Source organism: Oreochromis niloticus, linkage group LG6 (assembly GCF_001858045.2).
Source record: "Oreochromis niloticus isolate F11D_XX linkage group LG6, O_niloticus_UMD_NMBU, whole genome shotgun sequence".
Classification (NCBI taxonomy): domain Eukaryota; kingdom Metazoa; phylum Chordata; class Actinopteri; order Cichliformes; family Cichlidae; genus Oreochromis; species Oreochromis niloticus.
In genome coordinates, this window is record NC_031971.2 from 10,589,232 (window position 1) to 10,613,699 (window position 24,468).

The 24,468-nt window shown below is 40.0% G+C and overlaps 1 protein-coding gene across 3 annotated transcripts in view; it reads right to left on the bottom strand.

The window, feature by feature from the left end:
- The window catches only part of LOC100692841 (zinc finger protein GLIS2), a 32,763-nt gene that overhangs the window by 3,723 nt on the left and 4,572 nt on the right, over nt 1-24,468 (bottom strand). The window contains exons 1-6 of one of the 3 annotated variants that reach the window (XM_019360612.2): nt 16,103-16,407; nt 10,071-10,259; nt 8,423-8,616; nt 5,771-5,956; nt 3,421-3,554; nt 2,648-2,766 (exon numbers count right to left, since the gene is read on the bottom strand). In XM_019360612.2, coding sequence (XP_019216157.1) covers nt 2,648-2,766; nt 3,421-3,554; nt 5,771-5,956; nt 8,423-8,616; nt 10,071-10,236 — 799 coding nt within the window. In that variant the 5' untranslated portion in view covers nt 10,237-10,259; nt 16,103-16,407. Of the gene's footprint in view, nt 1-2,647; nt 2,767-3,420; nt 3,555-5,770; nt 5,957-8,422; nt 8,617-10,070; nt 10,260-16,102; nt 16,408-24,468 lie in introns of those variants that run through there. The other 2 variants (XM_005461658.4, XM_013265195.3) reach the window with 2 other exon arrangements.

Sequence of the window (24,468 nt, forward strand, 5' to 3'; positions counted from 1 at the left end):
AGGTTTAATTTGCTCCTTCTTTACATTATTAGAGTAGTATTTTGAGAGGTGGAGGTGTGTGTGTTTGTGTGTGTTGTAGCTTTTATTTAAGCAAGCTAAATAGTGTAAATTTGCAATCTCTTTTGCAAGTATGTACCCAGCCAATACAGGTAGCAGTAGGATGTTTGTTGAAGAGAGCCACTTCTCATGTTTTCAGCAACATGAACATTTTGAACAGTTCTCTTACAAACGCTGATTGCTGATGAAGATCGTGATGTATGAAAAATTAAACAGATGCTTACTGTTAGATCAATGGGATGAAAATAAACCAAACAGAACAATGGACAACAACATCAACATTACATTAACGTAATAATGTGAAACTTTGTACGACCGTCTGAATGATCACTTTGACAACCTGTGAGTAGTAAAAAGCATGCACTATTGTTCAGATAGATCTTTTGGGGGGCGGGGTCATTCTTCAGTCTTAAAAAAGAATGTAACAATAAGTTTAAAGAGACTTTTTCAGTTCTAAAAATACAAGGTGGCAAATCCCAGGTATTTAAACCGCGGTGGGGGTTGTCCCCTTTGGAGTTGATCCTGATAGGAGCTGAACCACTGCTGATCATGTGAGTGACCACATGAGCCAAGGTGTGAAAAAAGTTGTGGGTCATTTAAGGGTGAATCCACTATGAGACCTTGCCACACCCTTCATGTGAACTACTGAGGTCACTTGAGGCCAAGTGTGTGTGCATTATAGTTCCTGTTTAGGAGTTTTAAATGGTTTGAAGAGAATCAGACTAACAATACTTTATTAATCCCCAAGGAAATTATGGAAGGGTTTAAAGAGTCCATCTACATAGATTAGAATAGAACAGCAATTGCTGCCCATATCGTGCATGAACAATGAAATTGTATTTTGAATGACCATCACTAAGGTTATCATAACCTACCACTAAAGGTGGTAGGTTATGATACCATCAGTCAAGGTCTTAAGACTACTATGACCTGGATGATGAAAACCTGCACAGACATCTTGGTTTTTCACAATATTTTTAAATGGGAACAAATTTTGTTTCCCATGTGAATTGGTCACAGTCTTGAACTGACCTCTATTTAATTAAAAATCAGACTTGGGCTTTTGGCTGGACAGACAACTCTGTCCCTTATACTGCAGTTACAAAACAGTGGTTGGAGATCATGGCACACCAACAGTATTGGAGCCATGTATAATCGCCTTGAGTTTGAGAGCTCACCTCTACTAAAAAAAAAAAAGAACTGAAGGAAAGCAGTCAGCAACCACTTATATTTCCTAATAAGAAGGTTATTACAAGAAAACGTTTTTTCTGGCACTGGCTAAAACTACAACAGGTAAAACAGGTCTGAGCTACAAGGAAAATGCACTTGTTTTGTGGTTGGATATTGTGGCTAAAATTTAACAAATTTCGGAAATCTATTGAAACAGTTGATGTAATTTCAAAGCACGTACTTGAAAGGTCTCTGGAAAGATGGCTGATAGTTGAAAGAAGTGGTTTTATAACGTGATGTCTAAGAATGTGAAAGACAGTTTCCAAAATCCATAAAGCTTTCTATGCTCGGCAGCAAATAGCTAACTCAGTTACAGACATTTTCAGCCTGTGGTGGAAGAGACCAGAAAAAAAAGCTAAAAGTGAAGTGAAGCTAAAAGCTTAGTTTGCAGTGGTTCTCAAACTTTTCACAGTGACTACCACCTCATTAAATATATGGCTCTTAAAGTACCACCCTTATGACCGACATTAAAGTACAGTAGTATAGGCCTATTTAACACCACATACAGTTCACATGACACAATTTTATTTCTTATATGAATGTTATTTATTTTAACTGTCATAAACAGGATGTGACAAGTGATAATAATAACAACTGTACTGCATTAAACATTCACCGTAGGTGGGATATCCGGTCTTTAAGTGATGACATATGAACCCTGCTTCTGGGACCAAACTACTCTGCGTTTATTAAGGCTGTTGTGTTTTTAACATGTTTTAATGCTTTCTATCTTGTTCTGTTTAATCTGAACAAGCTCATTAAAACAGTCAGTGATCACTGTCGGCCTCTCTCGGTTTTTATTACCACTGTTCATTTTAAAATTGAGTTTTTAGAAACTTACGCTGTAACTACAGCCCAGCCCATGCAGCAGTATATTAATGACTAACCTCATATTGCAGTTATTCTCCTGACTGAAGTTTGGTCCATTTACAGCATCCTGCCATACAATTGCATTTGTCCCTAACCGTCGGGAACCCTTGCGTTAACTTTTATCAAGTGGAAAAAAGTTAGCATTCATCCTCCAGTTTCACTGTGTATATATTATGCTAACTATAGCTGTGTAGCTAGCCACCACATAGCACATCATTACATACCAGCTAGCCCAACTTCAGTAACTCTACAAACATCACTTCTGTTTAGTTTTCTGTCTTCATTTATGTCGGAAGTGATAGCAGAGTTGTACGTTTTAATTTTTCAGAAATCACTCAGTCAGAACATGGTATATTATTTAATCTTAAAATATTTTTGGAGACTTTCCATGTACCACTAGAGGGAGCCCACATACCACCAGTGGTACGCATACCACAGTTTGAGAATGACTGGTTCAAGTCATTGTTGGTTTTGAATGGGCTAAACTCACCTGTGTGCGAGCGAGTGTGTATCTTCAGGTTCTCCAGACGTGAGAAGCTCTTGTTGCAGGTGGGACAATGGTGTGGCTTCTCATTGGTGTGTGTGCGGATATGAATCAGCATTTTATACCTAGAAATCATAACAAATCAAACACACATTTTTAATCAAGATGTGCCGTTTTTATTGTTTTCAGTATTTTTACCTAGGATGTGGCTGCTGATATTCAAATGTGTCTGTCTTGGAAGCCTGACATATGATGCTTACATTATATTGAAAAGATCATGACTTGTCACACTGGATTCAAAGCTACTATTGCTGGCATGTTTTTGTTTCTTTGTTTCTTAATGCAGCAGTGCCCAACCTTTTTTGCACCACGGACCGGTTTATGTCCAACAATATTTTCACGGACCGGCCTTTAAGGTGTTGCGGATAAATACAACAAAATAAAACCAGTACCGGTACCAAAAAAAGAAGATTTATTCATAACACGCGGGAAAAGACCCAGGGAAACAGAGTTACGATAAAAATAAAAATAATGCTAAAAACCGATAAAAACCCTGAAAACCATAAATTTCACACCCAAGCCTCAACTCTCGCAGCCCGGTACCAAACGACTCACGGACCGGTACCAGTCCATGAACCGGAGGTTGGGGACCACTGTCTTAAGGCATTACCTAGGAAATGACATTGCTTTTCACACCTGTTGCCTAGAGACCAGTATAATTTTTATGAGAAATATGCTTTGTGTCACCCTCACGACAATGGAATGAAGCTACAGAATACCTGGCATTGAAGCCCCTCCCATTTCGAGCACAGCCTTCCCATTGGCAGCAGTATCCAGAATCCTTTTCAGGCTTGACATGGAAGTCGTTGATGTGATCCACCAGGTCCTGCAGCGTATCGAACAGCAGGTGGCACTGGAGGACAGAAGAGGGAATGAAGCTGATGGCTGATAAGGAACCTGATTGTGACCTTTTTAGGAAAATTTCACACAAACACTTGATGTCTTTTTCTTTTTATGTCACTGTTTTTTGTTTTTTTTTATTGAAAATGTTTGAACAGTATACCAGTAAAGTATACCATTAAAAGCAACTTTTGTCAAAGTATCTACAATTCCACAGCTCAATACAGTTAGTGCTATTTCCTAAATTTGTAAACTCTGTAACATGTTGTATTATTTAAATCATTTAGTCTTTTACTGTTACTGTCTTGGAGCAACTGTAACCCACACAATTTTCTTAGGGATTAATAAAGCATTCTGATTCTGATTCAAAGGATTAAAGAGAAAATAAATCTCTGTTTCTAGCATTTTCAGGATTGTCCCAGGATATGGATTTTAGATCTGTAAATTCAATGTAAATTAAAAAAATAAAATTAAAAAGCAGAATCATCCTAGACAAAACTAACCAATAGGCGATTGTGGCGGAGATGTGGTCCTTGGCTCAGCTGCCGGGAAGGGGTGGTGCAGTGAGCTCAAGGGGCAGTGCCAGGGAGGTTGGTGGGACACATGTGTGGTGTTATAATTAATGAGCTCTCTCTTTTTTCCTGTGTGATTTTTAGTGAAGCCGGAGCAGAGAGTGGGGAGGTGTGTCAGAGTGTGGCTGGAAGCTGCACACGTGGGTGCCAAGCCAGGAAAAAAAGACAAAGAGACTGTCAGTAGTGTGTGTGATGGCAATAAAAGGGAAAATAAACCCGAACAGTGTCTACTTGTGGTCCTTCTTCACAGCAATAGTATTTTCTATAAATTTGTTTATTTTAAACATATTTTTTAAAAAGTTTATAGTGCACTAAAAATCAGATAAGGGCAGCATGACACATGTTTTCTCTGATTAAATTAATATTATGTAGGAGTAGGTTGTGGATAATAGGTATTGATTTGTAAATAACTGGACATAAACTTGAGCTTATTATATAATATTATACGAGAGTATATTTCTAACTAAATAGGCAGTTCGTTCTCTTTTGCATTTTCTGGGGTCTACTTGAAGGAAAGGCAGATGTGAAATTTAAAGTGAGGTCAACATAGACTCTTTAGCGGAGTCAACTGCAGTTTAAATGAAGTAATAAGTATGTGTAAGTATAAGAAGATCATTTCATAGCTCAGATAAAGCCATCATAAAAATATCCTGTTATAAATCGGTAACTGTAAATCTTTAAAAGTTTTTTTCCTGTGGATTCACAACAGTCACAACACCTGTGAATGTGTGACACAAGCTTAAAGTGTGCAAGTTGTTCTGACTTTGATGGCTCTGTGTGCGGTATGAATGTGAGTATTAATGGGTAAATGTGGCTTGGAGTGTAAGAGAGCTATAAAATGTAGATCATCCAATTGTGTGGATTTCCAGGGAACATTATGCCAGAATAACGCACTCATAGAAGCTCATGAGGTGAAAACACTCTGAGAAACACTGCTGCTGGTAGCAAAAAGGGAGATTCTGGCTATTATTAGCCTGACGTGATCATCTGTAGTTACCGCGTGCAATAATTTTAAGTGTGACCTACTGAAGAGCATGTCCATTAATCATAGCATCTGTTGTTCTGATATACGAGTTAAGTTTTGTACAGTTTAGCTAATCAAGGTATTTCATTGTTTTTCATTCATTTTTTATAATGCTCAAACATAATTATTAATCATTTAGTTCTTAAAATACCAGAATATAATATAGGAAATGGTTGATTCTGACCTTTTAATACAACCAACTATATATTTTTTTTAAAAACACAAAGTTTATCTATTTAAAATTATATAAACAGATGAAAAACTAAATAGTTACTTTTCACACCAAACTGGTTAATTTGTTATTGCTAGATCACACCGCACACCACACTCATTTTTTATATTGTAACCTCTGATAGCATTTATGCTCACTGACCTCATTTTCTGTAACTCTCAGCTTTATATATTGTGTTTGCAGCGCCACTTAGTGGTCAGAGTAATGTTTGCAGGCTCTTTTTCACCCTCATTGAAGAAATTGCTTGTGCCTGCTATTAGGTGTAGGGTTTGAAGTGCGACACATGATTAATAATATTATCTGCCAAAATAATATGAATCAAGCTTCTGTTAAAATGCATGCAATAAACATATAACTAATATATAACTATAACTTAACCTATAATATTTAATTACACGTACCTTCATCCAACGGCAGACCAACTGAGCATCCACGGAGGGTTCTGGAGAAACCGGCTTCTCTCTAGTCTGACTGATGAACATGGAAGAGGGAAAGCTGTAGCTTCTTGGTGGACTTCTAACTGGGAGATAAAATGGATAGCCCTGTGGTGAAGCACCGGGTTCCACACCTCGGTGAAAAGGTGATTCCTAATGCAGAGGAGGATAGAGAGAGGTCAGAGCAAAAGAATTTTGTGGCAACAAAGGCAAGATGTTCATTAGCTATTCACAAGAAAAGAAAAAATAATAATTTACTTCACCGGTAACAATGAAGAAAGAAGCAGACCTAATATTAAAGCCTGCAGCTTTGACCTTGATTAACAGAAAGATACAACTATCAGAGGAAATGGAGGAAGGTCGTGAAATAATCATGGATAATTCCTGCTGTGGACTGGACTCCTTCTGGTCGTGTTTACTTTGAACTGTGGTTGTTAAATTGTCATTTAAGAGCTTTTGCATCCATGACATGTAGGTTTATTAACTGGGGATTGAAGGTCTGCATTTTTTTTTTTTATAATTATATTTATATTAATTTTATTATAATTATTATTTATAATTAGAATACACTTCAGCAAATCCAATGATGACAATGAAAAATGCTTTGATAATGTAAAAATGAGGACTTTCTCTGCTAAATGATTAATTTGGTCCAAGAAGGGAGGTTTTGTGCCGTAAGTAAAGGAGCTGTGTGTTTGATGTTTTCACCATTAAAGCACAGCTCAAATTTGATTTAGACAGAATCACTGCGTGGCTGTGTGCTGTGTGCAGATGCTGCACTGGCAAATTAGATTCACTCCCTGGATCACTTTTCAATTCAGTCCTGCTGAAGAAAAATGGAGCGCATTCAGCCACGATCGGTCACCGGTTCGAGAATTCTAAGATTGTGGTCATGCCTGTTCACAAGATTAAGTGATTACACGAATACATACACGTACCCGGAAAGGTTTTCCCTGGAGTGTGTGCTTGTAAAACAGAATATTTTTTTATTCTTTGAATCCTCCTTAAAATGAGTGCAGCACACACCGGCCATGTGTTTGTAATGAAACCCCCATCAGCTTAGGGGAATGTAACATTCCTGGGTATTTCAAAAGCTGGACAAACATTAAAGGAAATGTTTGACATTTTTAGAAACATGTTCATATATGTTCATGCTGAGAGACAGATGTGACTCACATGTGTACTGTAAAGGTAACACTACAGCCAGCAGCCAGTTAGCTTGTAAAATATTCATTTGTGAGCTGTACAGGTGCCAGTAGTCCCAAAAACCGCTGTTCTAATAATGTCCTCTTGGGTTCCGCTCGCTTTTAAAATGTCAAAATGCAACTGTAACTACATCTCTGTACGAAAAAAATTATATTCACATTCACAACAGCTTCACAGGTGGTGATCTTTTTTTATAACTCATCCTTTTTGATACTTTTAAGACATAAATTCAGGGGCATGTGCATTTTAATCTGACTGGTGTGCTGACACAGGGAAATTGTTACCATTTCCTAGGCCTCACTTCTGCTTATCTGAGATCTGAAAAAATCACATGACCCTCTATGAGCAAGTGTTTTGGACAGTGGGAAGGAAAAACTCCCTTTTAACAGGAAGAAACCTTCAGCAGAACCAGGGTCAGGGAGGGGCGGCCATCTGCTGCGACTGGTTGGGGTGAGCAAAGGAACACAGGACAAAAGACATGCTGTGAAAGGGAGCCAGAGATTAATAACAAGTGTGATTCAATGCAGAGAGGTCTATTAACATAGTGAGTGAGAAAGTGAAGAAGAATACTCGCATACATCATGCAAATCCCCCAGCAGCCTACACCTATTGCAGCATATCTAAGGGAGGATTCAGGGTCACCTGATCCAGCCCTAACTATATGCTAAGGAAAGTTTTAAGCTTAATTTTAAAAGTAGAGATAGCGTCTGTTTCCCAAATCCAAACAGGAAGCTGGTTCCACAGAAGAGGGGCCTGAAAACTGAAGGCTCTCCCTCCCATTCTACTTTTAAATACTCTAGGGACAACAAGTAGGCCTGCAGAGCGAGAGCGAAGTGCTCTAATGGGGTGATATGGTACTACAAGGTCATTAAGATAAGATGGGGCCTGATTATTTAAGACCTTGTATGTGAGGAGCAGGATTTTCTATATCTCAAATCAAGATCAACAAAATTTGAAGCAGAGGTTTGACAATACAAATCTGCAACATGGAATCGGTGATTTATAATATGAGATGTAATTTTTTTCTCCTATTAATTTTTACACCAGCTAAAATGCTATCCACACAATCCTTGGAAGAGCCATCTAGACTAGACTAGTTTTTGACAACAATCATTTTTCAAGCTTGATACACTGCTCACAAATTGCTGTTATAAAAATGGGCCAGATGCAATCTTAATACAAGGTATTGATTTGGTCTGATGCTTTGCATGCTAAGTATACTGCACCCAGCCACTCAATTCAAATCTTTTTAATTCCCATATCCTCTCTGAAACGTCAAAAGAGATTGAAGTCATTACCATCTCAACTGATGAAACAAGCAAAGCACAACTTTCGTGTGTGCACACTAATTGCGAAGTGCATCAACGAAAGGAGTGGTAGCATTACTGTACTCCAGCAAACACATGGACTCACCCGAGAGAAGAGGTGTGGCTGAGGGCTGCTGCTGTTCTGAGGGGACTCCATGGGAGAGGATGGAGAGAGGGAGGATGGCGAGGAAGGGGATGGGGAGAGAGAAGAGGCATGGCGCAAGGAGGGGGACAGGCTGAGGTCCATGGCTGGAGGGGTGAAGCAGGACCCAGGTCGTTCTTGAGAGGAAGACAGGGAATCTAGATTAGAGATTAGAGATAAAGCAGGATCCTTATTACATCCATCACAGTATCATGATTCATTGATTTCTTGCTTTACTGAGGTTCATTTCACAAAATGTCCCTGTAATTTTACCAACACATTATTGTTTGCAGGTAATGCCACAGTCTTAGCAACACCCCGGCTCACTTTTTTTTTTTTAAATATTTTTAAAAATATTTTAAATATATCTATACCTTTTCAATTTCATTGAGGCATGTAGAACATTTCTAAAATCCTCTGACTTATTTTGTTCTTTCTTTTTCTTAGATTTTATAACAATCACAATAAAAAGTAATAAATAAATTATGAGGCACTTTTCAAAACAAGAAGAAAATCGCATAAAAAAATTGCACAAAGCGACTCCCAGGCCATTTCATTTTGTTATTATCGCAGCTATCTGAAACAATCACACAGAACTCATTAATGTAAGTGCATGGTGCTTCATCCATACTGGACACAAAATAGCTACTGGCCCTTGGTTTGTCATCAGTAGTTAAAGCAAGCCGTTTATCAGTTTGAAGGGTGGTGGATCAATTCCCAGGCTACCCCAGACTGCATGTGAAATCATCGTTGGGCAGGATACTGAAACTCAAGTTGCCCCCAATCCATCCTTCAGAGTCTTCAGAGTCCTTCAGTGTATGTGCAAATGTTAGACAAGGCACTTAGGTATGGACGTGTGACTTTTAATAACAAGATCTACCATAAACATGGAAGGGATGACCCTGGCGTCGTTCATTGGTTCAGTTCAGTCACGCCATCCATTGTGAATGATGAATTAGGTCCTCTTTATATGGTGAGGGGACTTAAGTTTTTCCTTGTGTGAAGCTCAAAATCTCTTCTCTCTGTCCCAGGTTCAGCCCTCTGTCTGCACCCTCTACTCTCAGCCCGTCCTACCTGCCTAACTCTCCAGAAACCTTTCTGAGACTATATTTGCAAATCAAACTACTGAATTTGTTGTAATCTCAGTTTCTATTTTCTGCCCATGGGTCCTTTAATCAATAGCAACAGCAGTGTTTCTGTGTCGAACACAGAAGGAAGCACACAATGCAGTAATGCTGAGCACAAAAGCTAACACAAGAATGAAGATACAAAGTCCATTGTGTTTGTGAATGTCACAGAGGTGCTGTATTTTTTAGGTCACTTCATATCAGTGTCACACTCCTCTTGTTATGAGCTGCACTGACAAAAATGGGGACAATCTTCTCGAGGACACAAATGAGCTACTGTTCACTGGGTTTGCAATAATAGGTTACCAGGAAAGTGAGGACAGAGAATCAACCTATTACGCTATTGCATTACCAGTGATAAACTTAATCACTGCGCCATGACAATATCAAAGTCATGTCATGTGTGCATTTAAGAGAGTAGAAATGATGGAGAATTTATTTCAGTGATGCTAAAACTGCTAGATGTTTACCAGGTTAACTCGTACCTGGGGAAGAGGGAGGCGATGGAAAAGTTGTGCACTGTAGCTGCAGTCGTTTGGTGCTGATGTGGGCACAAATAGAGGACGGGTAACTCCTCTTTCCCAGTATGCCTGGACCGTCTGTGCGACCTGAGGGAAGCTTCAAGTCCAGTGGCTCATCCACAGACAACATGGCCGCTGATTATTGTTGCCCACCTAGCAACAGACAAACAAGTTAACAAACAAAGTGTCTTTATTTCAATTTCAAAGAGCAATGAAAACAAATTTATTCATAGGACTCACTTACTAATTCGTTTTTTTTTAATAACCTCCTTGAATAAATCTGTACAGTAAAAGGTACATTTCTTTTCCCTTTTCTCTCTGTCTCACACTCAGTGATACTGAGTCTGTTGTGGGTGTTAACCGCAGCTCTCCACACTATGAAATGACTCTGACTCATCTGTCAAAAGAAATACCTGTGACCCACAAATCAAAACAATCTCATTTACACACAGTGAGACATTACTTTCACAACACCGTGCTAACGGATGACTTCATGTACATCTATAACAGGTTATTAAACTACAAAAAAACATTTTGGCACATCTTACAGCTACAGAGGAATTAAAAGATCCCATTTATTCAGTTAATTCACTCAATAAAGTGAGCTGTATGACTAAAATCTTCAGGTTTTCTTGATCCACTTTCTTAGGCTCTCGAGATTCAACATTCACACAAGTAGTACAGAGTTACACATCTTTCTTCATGGGATATCCGCTGGTATATCATCAGCTATCATTCCCCACTTAGAATTTGGATAATAATATTCCTCTCCTCTTTTTCAACACAAACACAAGAAGATAGTAAAACAACCACATTTAGACTTCAAGATGCAATGAGGAATAATTCTCAATAACCCCAAATAAATTCTAAAATGATAATCATGAAACTGTTGCAAAAAACTACTTAAAATCCCACAAACTGAAGCAATAGTAATAGTTAGTCTAGATGACACTTTGCTTAATTGTGAATACTTGTTAATTAACATACTACCTACAAATGCTAGTTGTTCTAGGCCATGTATTCTGTAATAAGGCAATTTGAAAATAGCAGGGTTTAGTCCTTCGTTGTCAATTTTAGTTGTAGCTCAGTTCCCGGGGGAAAAGTTCTGAAATTCATAATGATGTGGGGCTGTTACTTTGATCCTCTGCATTTCTGTGGTGAACACTCGAGGGCCTAAACTAGACTTTTCAGTAGTTTTCCACTTCTGATGGTATGATACTCTGGGTGAAGCATGCGACAAAAGTTATCCCAGCCAGTGACTAAACTCATGGGTTCTTGTTAGACTAAATGACTCAAGACCCAGATATGTGCTGCAAAGAAAAAAAAATATCCCAGCAGAAACCCAAAGAGGGGAAACTCTTGGACCAAACCCGCAGTGAAATGCTTGACAGCTGCCGGGAAAGTCAACGCAATACACTGACATTTTTGCACCTGAGAATTCCAAAGCTGTTATTCACTCCCTGTCAGTGGGGGTGTCTACAGGATGTCAAAAAAGCTCATCTAATGTTGAATTGCATTTGGTATTATATAGTTTATCTGCAGTGACAGATTTCTTTTATATTCAGTGGAAGCTGGAGCAGGTCGTTTGGCATTTATTTGCCAGTCAGACATTACAGACATCAAAAATCCAGTCAGAGGTTTAAGGCAAGATATCTACTCTATGTTATACATACATAACTATAACATAGATATACACTAAACAGTCACAGCATTATGACCACCTGCCTAATACTGCGTTGGTCCCCTTCTGCTCCAAAAACAGCCCTGACCCACCGAGTCATGGACTCCACTAGACCTCTGAAGGTGTGCTGTGGTATCTGACACCAAGATGTTAGCAACATATACTTTAAGTCCTGTAAAGTGCAAGGTGGGGCCTCCATGGCTCAGTCTTGTTCATCCAGCATATCCCACAGATGCTTGATTTAATTGAGATCTGGGGAATTTGAAGATCAAGTCAAAACCTTAGACTCATTGTTGCGCTCCTAAAATCATTCCTGAACTATCTTTGCTCCAGCATTATCCTGCTGAAAGAGGCCACAGCCATCAGGAAATACCATTTCCATGAAAGGCTGTACATGGTCTGCAATGCTTAAGTAGGTGGTACGTGTCAACATAACATCTACATGGATGGTTGGACCCAAGGTTTACCAGCAGAACATTGCTTATAGTAACACACTGCCTCCACCAGCTTGCCTTCTTTCCATAGTGCATCAAGTTGCCAGGTGTTTCCCCATTCAAAACTATGATATACATCTTGTTAATTGTAGGTTTACTTAAAAAAAAAAAGACAGAACCAGGCTTAACTGCTAGCCCTTGCGTTTAATTGCAACCGTAGCATACAGACAAGACAATGGTAAAATAAAAATATTTCCCCATCCTACAAAAAAGACAGTTTGAAAACATTTCTACTTTGCAGAGTTCACTTAAAATCTTACACCCACAGTGCAGAAATGCTTGCAGGGATCCGTTTCAAAGACAAAGGTATTTAAACTGCATTTAGTCAGTGTTTGCCTCCAGTGGAACTCCTAACTGGCGCCAGACGTGGGTTGTAAGTGCATTTTGTGACACAACTGCAAAAGCTCCATGGTGTGTCTCACCATATGACTCCTTAATGATAGCTGGCAGCAAGAGCATTCTTAATTTACTTTCACCGGCTGGATTAAAACCGGCAACTTTCCAGCTACATGTACACCTCCTTAACTTCTAAACTTGCTGTCGCCGCAAATTCTTCCACAATCACCGACACAATCCCCCGACATAATATAAGGCAGAGGCTAAACCACAATGAAGTCAGTGTTTAGGTCCTCCTGTCGGCTTGCCAGCTACCTCACCACACTAAGTTTCACATTCCACAGCAACCTCGTTGACTTCTCTCTCTCACACGCACGCAGCTATTTGGAGGTACTGTAACGGCACGCACACTCAGGACCATATGTATCCAGGCACGCATGCAGAATAGGGTCACACCAGTAGACATGTGTAAGGCTCATAACCACGCATGAGCCCCCAACCTCCCAACAGGTCCACCCCCTTTTTTCCCCTCAGTGACCTGTGTTTGGGCAGCACGCCCAGATCCACTTATGGATCCTCCACTGCCTACAAAAACACATAGTTTGACTATTTGCAGACTTACAGTAAAGCATATATACATACTTGTGCACTAGTGCATGCACTCACTCTCCTATACAGTATAGTACATACTGTAAACACATGAAAGGAGCAGCATTTTTCACTCATAGATGGTCTTTCCATACTGTCCCTCACTGAGAGATGGCACCACTCTACCTCAAACCTTCAACCAACAAAGCTATGCTTAAAACCAACCTACATTGAACCCATTTTTCTTCTAGTTTGAAATCCAAAACACCTCATAAGTAAAGAGTGTCCTCACACAATGGTTAGATATTGCTGTCAGAACCCTATAATTCTTACAAGGGAGGCAAGCTAACAAACACACACACACACAAAGTGCATGTGCTTACACATTTTTTGCATGCAAATACATACTGGTTTACAGTCAGACCGGATTGCTGATGCTGTGTGTTTTCTCAGCACGAGAAATCGTTATTAGACTCATCCAAATCCCACTTTGACAGTTTGATTTTTGAAGCTATTATATATGAAGCAAAGCAGACACACACACATATGCTCACACAGTTTATCCCCTCCCCTCAGGTGTAACACACCCACACATGAGAGTTTGTCCTCCTCTCACAGGAAACATTTGCTTCCACGGTGCCCCGATGTGGCCTCTCCCTCTCTCTTATTTTTTTCTTTTTCCTGCCCTGTCTCTCTCTCTCGCTCGCTCGCTTTACTTCCCTCCCTCTCACTCCTTCCTGCGGTTTTCCTCTCCCAGTCCTCCAGCGGAGCATACCTCTCCTGTTCTCTGTACCTCCCACTCCTTTTTCTTCTCTCCTACTTTTTTCTTCTCCAGTGCATTTTTGAGCTCCCTTCTTTTATTTCTCCCCAGTTTCACGACTTGTTTTTATTCCCATTCTGTCGTTCCAAATCGAACAAGATACGATGACATGAAAAGACAGTGTTAATAACTGAGAAGACAGACTGTAAAGCTTTGGAAATTCTCAGCAAGATCAGAAATGGATCGCACTGAGTCTTGAAGTAAAAACCTTTTTCAGTGTAGGTATTCAATGATTGTATTTTTAATGTTTTACTCTAGACCTATGTTTGATCCATGTGTGGGAAACTAGCTGTAAAAGTCAGGATGAGGAGGAATCAGTTTCCACAAGGCAGCAGACAGAGATAGAGATTTATGCCAGTCCATCACTCCAGGAACAACTTCAGGCCTGATTTTTAGGGTTTATATATTCTTTGATCTTCCACTCAGTGTCCTTATAAGGTATTATGCAAGACCGCCGCAGCAGTGAGGATGACAGGAGGCTTTGTTTTTGTGACGTGGAGGCATACAGAGACAAAAAGAAAAGAGGCCGAAAAAGCCGAGGTGCCCTCGTGAGAAATGAAATTGGACACCTGTTTGAACAGCAGTGGACAAAAAAACAAAACGACTGGTTTGCATTAGGGAGAAAAAAAGGGTTTCTAAGGACGTAGAAAGGTTGTTGAGAAGCATGGAGGAAGCAGCGGGGGGATCCTCTTACCACACACTCTGTGGTGAGATGGAGGTAAACAAGTTCTTGGAGACAAGTTTGTTTTCCTTTTAAAGAAAGAGGACAAACACGAGTTCTTCTTTTCTCATTGAAGTCCAAGTGTTGCACAATATGTTTTTCGAGGGCCAGAGAGACTGCGCAGATCATCCAAAACACTAATGACTATATCACATTTCAAACTCCAGTCACAAAAACAAAACCACCTCCACTGCAATCAAGCGGGTTTTTGTTTTTTTTTCACCGCCACGGCAGCAAAAAGGAAATTTACTGTCAGTGTTCACAACTTGAGAATGAGTTGCGCTGTTGTTTTATATGATGTCAACTGTGATTCACGGCACGCGCTCTATGCCAGCATTCACGAGGGTGAACTTCCCTCAGGAGAGAGAAAAACGGCAACAGTGCGGGGAGACTGAGAGCGAGTGGGCGATGAAAAATGGCAAGGAGAAAACAGAAACTGTGGGAGTCAGACATGGGCTCCCACCCTTTCCTCCCCTCACACTTTTCCCATTATTTGTCTCGGCATTACCCGCCTGCGTTCCCTCTCTCTCTCTTGCATCTCGGCAGCACAAAGTGATGCAACTCTACCGAGCAAGTCTGCAATAGCCACCAGTAGAGCCTGCAGTGTCTCTCATACTGACACTGGCGTCTACACCACTTATGAAGGGAGTGGTGGCGACTGTCAGGGGGAGGAGGAGCGGGAGGTGGGCGGCTGTAACCTCTGGAATCAGCGACTGTCTTTTTTTCACTTGAAACATACCACAAATCTCACATCTCTGTACGTCAATAAGCTTACTTCTGACTCTTGCTGTCTATAGAGAGACTTTTGAAAGGGATGAAGTAGCCGCTCACTTTACCAACAAATTTGTTCCAAAAGGGCTCAGCAGCTAAGTGACATGACAAGAAGTGCACATTAGAAAATTCTAGAGAGTTGAACAGTGCTGTTTATTCAAGCTCTCATTCGCTCAAACAATACTTTTCCTATTAATTCCTTGAATTAAAGCCCCAGTCAGCCCAAGAGACAGATCAGAAATGCCATGGCAACTGCCAGCTGCTAGAGGAAAATATATTCTCCAACCAGATGGTGAGGGGTTGCTAGAGGTTTGTGACTGACAATAGGTGAACTTGATAGCTAAAGCCCCAGTGACGCAGCCCTAGAGACTAGTCCAAGTCCCCCTGGCAAACACAGGTTGTTACGGAAAACTGGGTATTCCCCAACAGGTTGGCGAGTGGGTGCTGGAGGATGCTGGTCATTGGTAGGTGAAAATGGTTGGTAGCCATTGAAAACAAACATCCTTTTGACTGCTTGGTTAGCGAGCACTTGCAACATCAGTGGTCCCAAGGAGGATTTTTGGTGTAACACCTACAACTACTCACCAATGAATGGGGAATGCATATTTTTCTCCAACCAACCAAAGATTTCCAGGAGAGCTTGCTGACCAGTCTGTAGGCCTATATGATTAGGGCCTAGGGTTTATTTGACATTCAAGAACTTCATCAATCAGGGAGTCAACTTCATGGGAAGCTGCAGTGTTGCATACTTGAGATTGTCTGAAATGCCACCAGTAATGATTCTCCAGTGCTTCTAGTAAATTGTTATTCCTAATACAAATTGTATTTAGAAATCTGTTCCTTAGGGTGTTTTCACACCTGCTGGTGTTTAGTCCCCTTAAATCAAACTCGGGCTTGTTTCCTCCCTCGGTGCAGTTCATTTGTGCAGGTGTGAACACAGTAATCACACTCAGGTGTGGAGCGAAAGCAAGGTGCGGTTCCAAATTAACTCCAGAGTGGTTCATTTATGGTGTGAACGTGAGCTGACCACGATCTGAACCAACTACCAGGTGTACATTACTAGTTTGAACTTAAAACCGTCCCGTGGCCACCTATGATTGGTATTCTGGGATGTGCCAAGGTACAATTAATGTGCAGTGGTTTACTTTTGTTGCTCCCACCCCAGGCACATCTGGACAATAAGCGAGGTGAACATTTTTACGTGGTTTGTAGTGATGCATTCTGTTTTGCTTGGAGTTCATTTTGATTTTTCTCTGTGTGAAAAGAAATCAAATCTGCAAAACAAAAAAGCTACAAGGTTACTGTGGCGGGCGTGGCTTGCGGTGCCGTGCAGGGAAGGCGGATGCACCTGCACGGCATCTGCAATCATGCCCCGCCGACTTAAACATGGTACTGCGTCCTGCAATATGGGGGTTCTTGTCAGTGTGTGTGGCTGGCAGCAAGGAAGAGCTGCAGCCAACAGTGTGTGAACAAGCAACCATTAATAAAGAGATGCTGCAAAGCATGAACGTGCACCCGGGTCAGCTGTAGGTTTGTTACAGTTACAAACTAATCAACTTATACGGACCAGACTAAACAATTTATAGGTGTGAAAACACCCTTAGTTGTGACCTCAGGTGTCACAACTAAGGGTGTTACAAAAACATCTTCCATGTCTACTAAATTCACAGATTTTTAACATAATTCTTCACTATATGTATTGTGTTAAAATGAACCATATGGTTGTCAACAATGTCCTTTAAAAAAAACCTCCGTTATATACTAGGTAGCATAACAATGAATGAACCAAACCCTGCTTTATCATCCTTTCAAAGTAGATGAAAGGATGAAAGGACGTGATCTTTAAACAAAGTGTTTACTTTGTTTCAATATCAAGGGAGCAGAGGGTCATTTTGTCATAGACTTCTAGAGAACCAAAAGCCAGCTAACCATTAGAAAGTGTGCCGGTTCAAGGCACTTCTTCACTGACATGTACTTTTCTGACCCTAAAGTACACGACACACATCTTTTATAGAAAGTACAATAGTGGTGTAGCTAACACTAATGGAAGCATTTTTTATTCGATAGCAAGTTAATTATTCATTTGTGTCAGATGACAGATACACACTAGTTTTTGCTTTTTTTATGTTTAAATCCCAAACAGACTCCAGTGCAGCTATGACCAAAGAGTCACATTTGCTTTGAAATAAACAAAGTGGAACAAGCTCAATCCAAGGGTTGTTAAACAGCATCCAGAATGCTGAAAATCCCATTTAGGGACATTAGGCAGTGAAATATGTGTGTTTATTGCAAAAATATGGGATACCTGCTATTTATCATATATAAACAATTGCTGAACATTTTGGAAGCTAGACACCGGGAGGAAAATGCTGGAGAGTTATTTAAGACTCCCTCACATACAGCACACATGGGGTGGGGGGGTTAATCAGATAGGAGCTTTATAAATGGAAAGATCAGCTGAGGAAGAGTGAGATATACCAGAGCTGTAATAAAAGATAAACCCCCCTCGTTACAGTTTATCCCTTCGTAACTCAAAGATGAACATAACCATGTATAGTAAACTTTATGCTGGTGGAAGTTAAGAGCATGTTTGTACTAACTGTACGGTTCTTACTCCTTAGTTAAAGAGGGTCTGTTTCTCTTTTCTAATTCTTCAGTTTAAGAATTTTCTCATTTTGTAAAACCTAACTCTTTTCAAGAAACACTCTGAAACCACTCCTTTGTGTTTACATTAATGAAATGGGTCAAATGAATGCAAGTAAAAGTTGGAATTTGATTTCACTTTAACCATATCAAACCAAATCACTACAGAGCTTTTCACTCCCTTGGTACACTCGTACTCCCCCCTGACCAACCAAATGGTTTATTAAACCAACGGTTCATTCTTTGCTTAATACCAAACAGCAAGCAGACAAAGTAAGTAGCTAACTGATGAACATTTAATCAACCAATTAGCTCTGAAAGAACCATTACTCTGAGGTATGTCTGTGAAGGTTCTCAGTCATCCAGGTCATCGTAGTCTAAGGAGCTTGGAAAGAAAAGCATCTGGACTTCTTTAGGTTGCTTGAAGATGTTTCACCTCTCATCCGAGAAGAGGGACAAAAGGACCCTCTTTGGGGGGGATACTCCCACGGGGTTTAAATCTGGGACTCTCCACCATTTTACCCTAGAACTGAAGAAGCTTCTCGGATGAGAGGTGAAACGTCTTCAAGCAACCTAAAGAAGTCCAGACGCTTTTCTTTCCAAGCTCCTTAGGCCATTACTCTGAGGAAAAACATCCAGAAGAATGAATATTGGATTTAAATGAATGAGTCAACAGACACTTCACCTCTACCTACAGCTTAAAGAATAGCCTGTGTTGCTCGGTTTTATAAAGTAGGCCCACACTGGGATAGTACGTCTGTTTTGTGTTTTGAAATTGTTTTGCTCATTGCAAGTATAAAAAACAGAAATCGCTCACTGTTTACTTACTTTTTACATCTGTTTCATTGGTTATCTGAAATGTGCAGCAGTTGCACTGATGCAGAGTTTAATATGCTTTGTGTATTAGTTTAGAAAAGTGAATCGCTACAATAGATGGCCATGGTTTATGTACTCTCTGTCTTTATGAAAAGTTTATGTCAGTGGTTAATGTACGGACAAACTATTGGCCTGTTGACAAAAAGCTGAGGGTTTCGTCCCCATATGGTTTAAATCAGAATATAAAATTTTCTATTCTTCTGTACATACACTCTAAACACAACAGAATACACGTGAACATAACATCATAGCAGTAATACAACTTATCAAAATGATCATTGCCCCCACATATAGAAGATCATACAGACAGAGCACTCATTCACACTGCATGTTAAAACATTTGCATGGTCTAAAAGAATCTAAAACATTGGGGGAGATGAATGGCTTAGTTAACTCAGAACATGCTCATCACTGCCAGTAATTAAACCACATGAGGGCAAAGTGAGCATGTTTCACTTATTAAATCATTGTTTGTATCTACCTGTCTGACCCCATGCCTTATGTTGTAAAAAAGAATTCATAATTATTTGTAATTAATTACTTCGTAATTAGCACAGACACAACACCCCAAGCATGCACTTTATGACAAATAGATGCTAGTCAAATTTTTTATGGCAGCAACATCTTTCCAAAAGATATGTGGTAGTTGATCTCACGGTGGTTTTGGTTTAATTATACTTTGTTTTATACATGAACACAAATGCCACAAAGGGGCATTCTTGTTACACTTCCCTGAAGTCCAGCTAAAGGGTCAATGCATAGCTGGTATGCTGTACTCTGTTTTCTGAGTCTGCACAGGCACAAAAACTGGCATGTGAACTTCTGCATCGATGTTCACACGCACTCTCTGATGATGAATACTCACAGCCATGGAAGCACTAAAACACTTCCAGGGGGTTCACTACTCTGTTAAAGGGTGTGTCGGGCAATTCTTTTCATCGTTCTAAGAATAGCATATTCTAATGTAACAGCGAATGTGTTTATTCCATCATCTTATTTATGACCTGTCCTGTTTTGGTATTTTGGTAGCCTTTTTAATGCATTTTGGCCACTCGTCCACACATAAACTGCATTTTAAGTGACTGAAAACGGAAAAAAACTTCCAGGTGAAGATTTTCACAAAGTCCATGCCCACCATGTCCATGTCCACATGTAAATTTATATTCTTTTTTTTTGTAGCTTAAGGTTGATCAGCAATAGATTATGTTGCCACTTGTTGCTTAGGAATTCTCTTGACATCAAGTGACATCATTTTTTTAGCAGAAAATCTTTGCTGCTAAAATACCCGTGTATATTTGGGCATTGCCTAAAGTTTAAAAAAAACACAAAAAAACAATTCAGTCACATTTTGACATGTAAGGGATCACAATGTCAAATACCTTTCAAATTGAACAATGAAATGGTGTAAAAACAACACAAAAAACAAGATAAAGAAAAAAGTAAAGGTATCACCAAAAAGCCTGGTAAGACAAAAAGGTTTTTAACTGAGTCCACAGAGTCAGCTAAACATAATTACAGTGGGAGACTGTTCCAAAGTCGTGGAGCCACAGACTGAAACGCTCTGTCCCGCTTCAGTCTTGTACGCGGGAACACCAGCAGATTCTGAGCCTGCGATCGAACACTATGAGCAGCAGCCTTCAATTCAATCTGAAATAATTTACTTTTTACTTTTCAGTCTCGTTATATTTTAGTTTCGTCTCTTACATCTGTCTCTTCACCTCGTTCAGAACCCCCACCCATAATGCCTTGCAACACCCCCGCTACCACCATCCCACCATTTGGCAGCAGGACAAGATCAACAGAGACTTCACCTCGTCCCTCTGCCTCTCTGCAATTCCTTGCCGTCAACGGTGCAACAGAACCCCCACACCCACCCACGGGCCCCTCCCTCTTGACCGTTTCATCCACTGCCACCCTCAAAGAGAAAGACCACGGATGGAGAAGAGGATGAAAAAAGAGAGAGGAGGATGATGGAAAAGAATGAGTGGAGGATGAAAAAAAGGGAAGGGACGTTGGGAAATGAAAGACAGAAAGAAAAGGGAGAAAAGTGTTTTTAACCTTGTCAGGCGAGACAGGCGAGGCCAAGCACAGTCTGCATCCCAGAAATCCGTCTCTCTTTTTTCCCTTTCCCTCAGTTTTTGTTTTTTCTTTGTCCTTCTTTCCTCTTTCTTTCTCAGCCTCCCTCTTTCATTCCCTCAGCTCTGTCATCCAGACGTAAAACACACAAACACATGTGCCTCACATTCCTGCGTGCAGAGCAGATTCACCCAATTTGTTTCCACTGAGTGTGTGTGTGTGTGTGTGTGTGTGTGTGTGTCTTTCTGCATAACGTGCTTTCGTATGCGTGTGCTTGTGTATGTGCCAAGCCAGTAAATAATAACCAATCCCAGCTGTACTCTGGACCGTTCCTCTCATTCTAGCTGGGGAAACAAAGAGGGAGGGAAAGGAAAAAGGCTCCATCAAATAGCAGAGTAATGAGCTGGAAAAAAGTCAGCTGAGAGTTGAGCAGGAAGAATTAATTATGTTTTAATGCTAGCAGACATTATGAGTCCTGTAGGAGTGCCAGTCAGTATAGGAGTTGGGCCAGGTGCCACCTTAGAAAAACTGACCATTTGTACACATTTCAATTGAGATTCAAGGTTAGGCTACCTTTAAGGTTTTCCACCGAGAGGAAGCAGCTATAGGTAAATCACTGCAACAGATTCCTTCCAGATTCCACAAAACAATCCATTACTAAGTTGGCTTTCTCACACTGTGGGAAACAACCAGACTGACATTTTCATCCAGTTTTCTCTCTGGATTTGTGAAAAACAGTTGAATATGACGCGAACCAAATCTGAAACCAAAACAGGGAAGATTTTTTGTGCTACCTTAAAAAAGAAAGTGACTAAATCCAAGGAGATTAGACAGGGAAGTAGACAGGACAGTCCACATGAAGAAAGGCAAGGAAGATATTGAGGAAAAGTGTGAGGATTGACTGATTAAAGGAATACAGATTTGTCGTTGTTGTGTTGTTATTGTTGTTGTTGTTGTTGTTGTAAGGACCTGTAAAGAAAACAGAAACATTTTGACCAATATAATTTCAAGGCTTTTCTGCAATCAGCTGAATCCTTCATAGAAGAAACTGAGCTGCATGGCTAATAGTGCTGCATCCACCCATCCATCTGTGCATTTTCTACTGCTTATGCATGGTCCTTGTTGTCATACACATGGTGCAAATTCACTGCACTATGTATAATGTCTTTCTCTTAAGATAAAAACAATAATTACATAGAGCAAATAAAAACAGGGAAGTAATTAAAGATAAAAATGTTTAGCCACAGCTTCACATCATAGGCCTAGCAGTGTAAGCAGCAATGTCCAGACTTCCCTATCCCTCGCTATCACCTCCAGTTCTTCTGGGTGGATATGTTCCAGAGCCTGGCAATTATAAACTCTCCAGCACGTCCTGGGACTTCCCCAGTGTTCCCTCCCAGTTGGGCATTTCCAAAACTACTTCACCTAGGAGGTGACACCAGCTCGATGTGGAGGAGCCTTTCACTAAGTCCAGACAATCTTCTGTCAATACCAGTTGGGGTCCTTTTCTTTCTGTTACTACTCACAGTGGTGACACTGTCCTACTTTTCTGTGCATCTAAGGCGGAGATACTGACTTTCCGATATGGCAGGGATTGCAACTGATTCAAGAGATTGTCACGCACTTTCAGTGTTTTGTAAGCTCTTTATTGCTGTCATTGTTTCAAGATTAAAGCAAATCTGTTATACAGATTTACAATGTAACAATTTAAGCTCTGCAAGTTGTCCATTAAGAAGTGGAGATTAGTGCTGAAACAATAAAAACTCTCTCATCTCGTCTCTCTCATCTCAACTTTAATGTCGCTGATCTGGGTCAGCACCACCTTTGCCTGTTCCTCACCTCTCCGCTGGCTGGCTGGTTTTTGTCTTCTGTTGCTGACATGCGAGTATACAAACCAACAAGGGGCAATGAAAACACATCGAACGGGACAATTACAAAAGACGATTCCAACAAGGGTTTTCCATTCCTACATTTTCCTATACACTCGTTTCAGGGTCACAGGTGTGCACTCACTGGGCAAAATGTGTGACACAACCTGTGAAATCTTGCAACTTAAGGAATTTGCAATGAAATGAGACCAAAAATGTCAGCAACCAATCAAGATTTTTTTTTCCCTACTAACATAAATGATACTTGCTTCTGAAGCCAAGTCTACTGACGACACAATAACAGCAATGTTCTGTTATTCACGATTTTCTGTTTTTTTGTATGAAGAAATATCCATCAGATTAGTGCATAATCATGAAGCAAGCTTTTCAGATGGAATTATTTTCGCTCAATGGCAACAGATGATGGAACAATATCATGTATGAAAAAATGGCTTTTCCACTCATTTATTTAGTGCAAATAAATGCACGCTCGCCATCTCTATCTTGTTTTTTTTTTTACTTTATTGGTGGATTTGCTCACTTCACTTCATCTTCAGTTTCTTTATATGAGAATTCATGCTTGAGTCAAATCAACAAGCTAAACTAAAGTCCCAGATTTAGAAAAGGCACACTGAACTGTAACACACTATACCCAATCGAATGAGATCCACTCAGTCAAATTACTTTAGCTTTCACTCATGTATAATAAGCAAAAATTGTTTGCTTTAATTTTGTTTTTTAAAAGCAAGGAGCTTTTTATCTCCTGGCACGCAACAAGCAGTGCAAATGTGCAATCTGATTATAGGTGCATGCATTGTGACAGCATGAAGTACTTTCAAATCCTGAAGTTAGGTTTCTGGCTTTGTTGAAGACTTTTGGAGCATTTTGGTCTTGATCTTTTGAAATCAATTCCACTTGATTTTTCTTTCAGAGGAATAACTTATTAAAAAGGTTTGGAGTGCTTTTTAAATCCCTTGCCAGACTCATTATCTTACACAAAGGTTTTCTTCTGAAGGCACTTGCGCTTTACAAGATGGTGTCACGCAGTTTAATAGTAAAGATCCTGGATATCAGATGGATTCTTTGCATCAAGCAACAAGAAAATCCTAGACATGAACATGACATAATTTCCTTAGGGATTATTAAAGTATTCTGATTCTGAATCTAGAACCTCTGGATCTACTTTTTAATGGTTTTGAAAGTGCAATAAAAGTAGTGGTCCACCAAAAGAGTTCAACAGTTTTTGATTTGAAAACTACTACAAAATGTTACTCTGTCATTAGTTTGACTTTTTAAAAGGGAAACTGTTTTAAAGAGTGTTGAATCTTTGCTTGTCCACATTTGTCAAATTCAGTTCAGTTCAAGTCACAACAACAGTGGGCGCAAGATGTTTTATATAGTGAAGTATAACAGAGAGATAAACAATAGAGAGAAAACCCCAACAATTAGACCACTCTCGATGAGTGAATACTTGGCAACAGTGGGAAG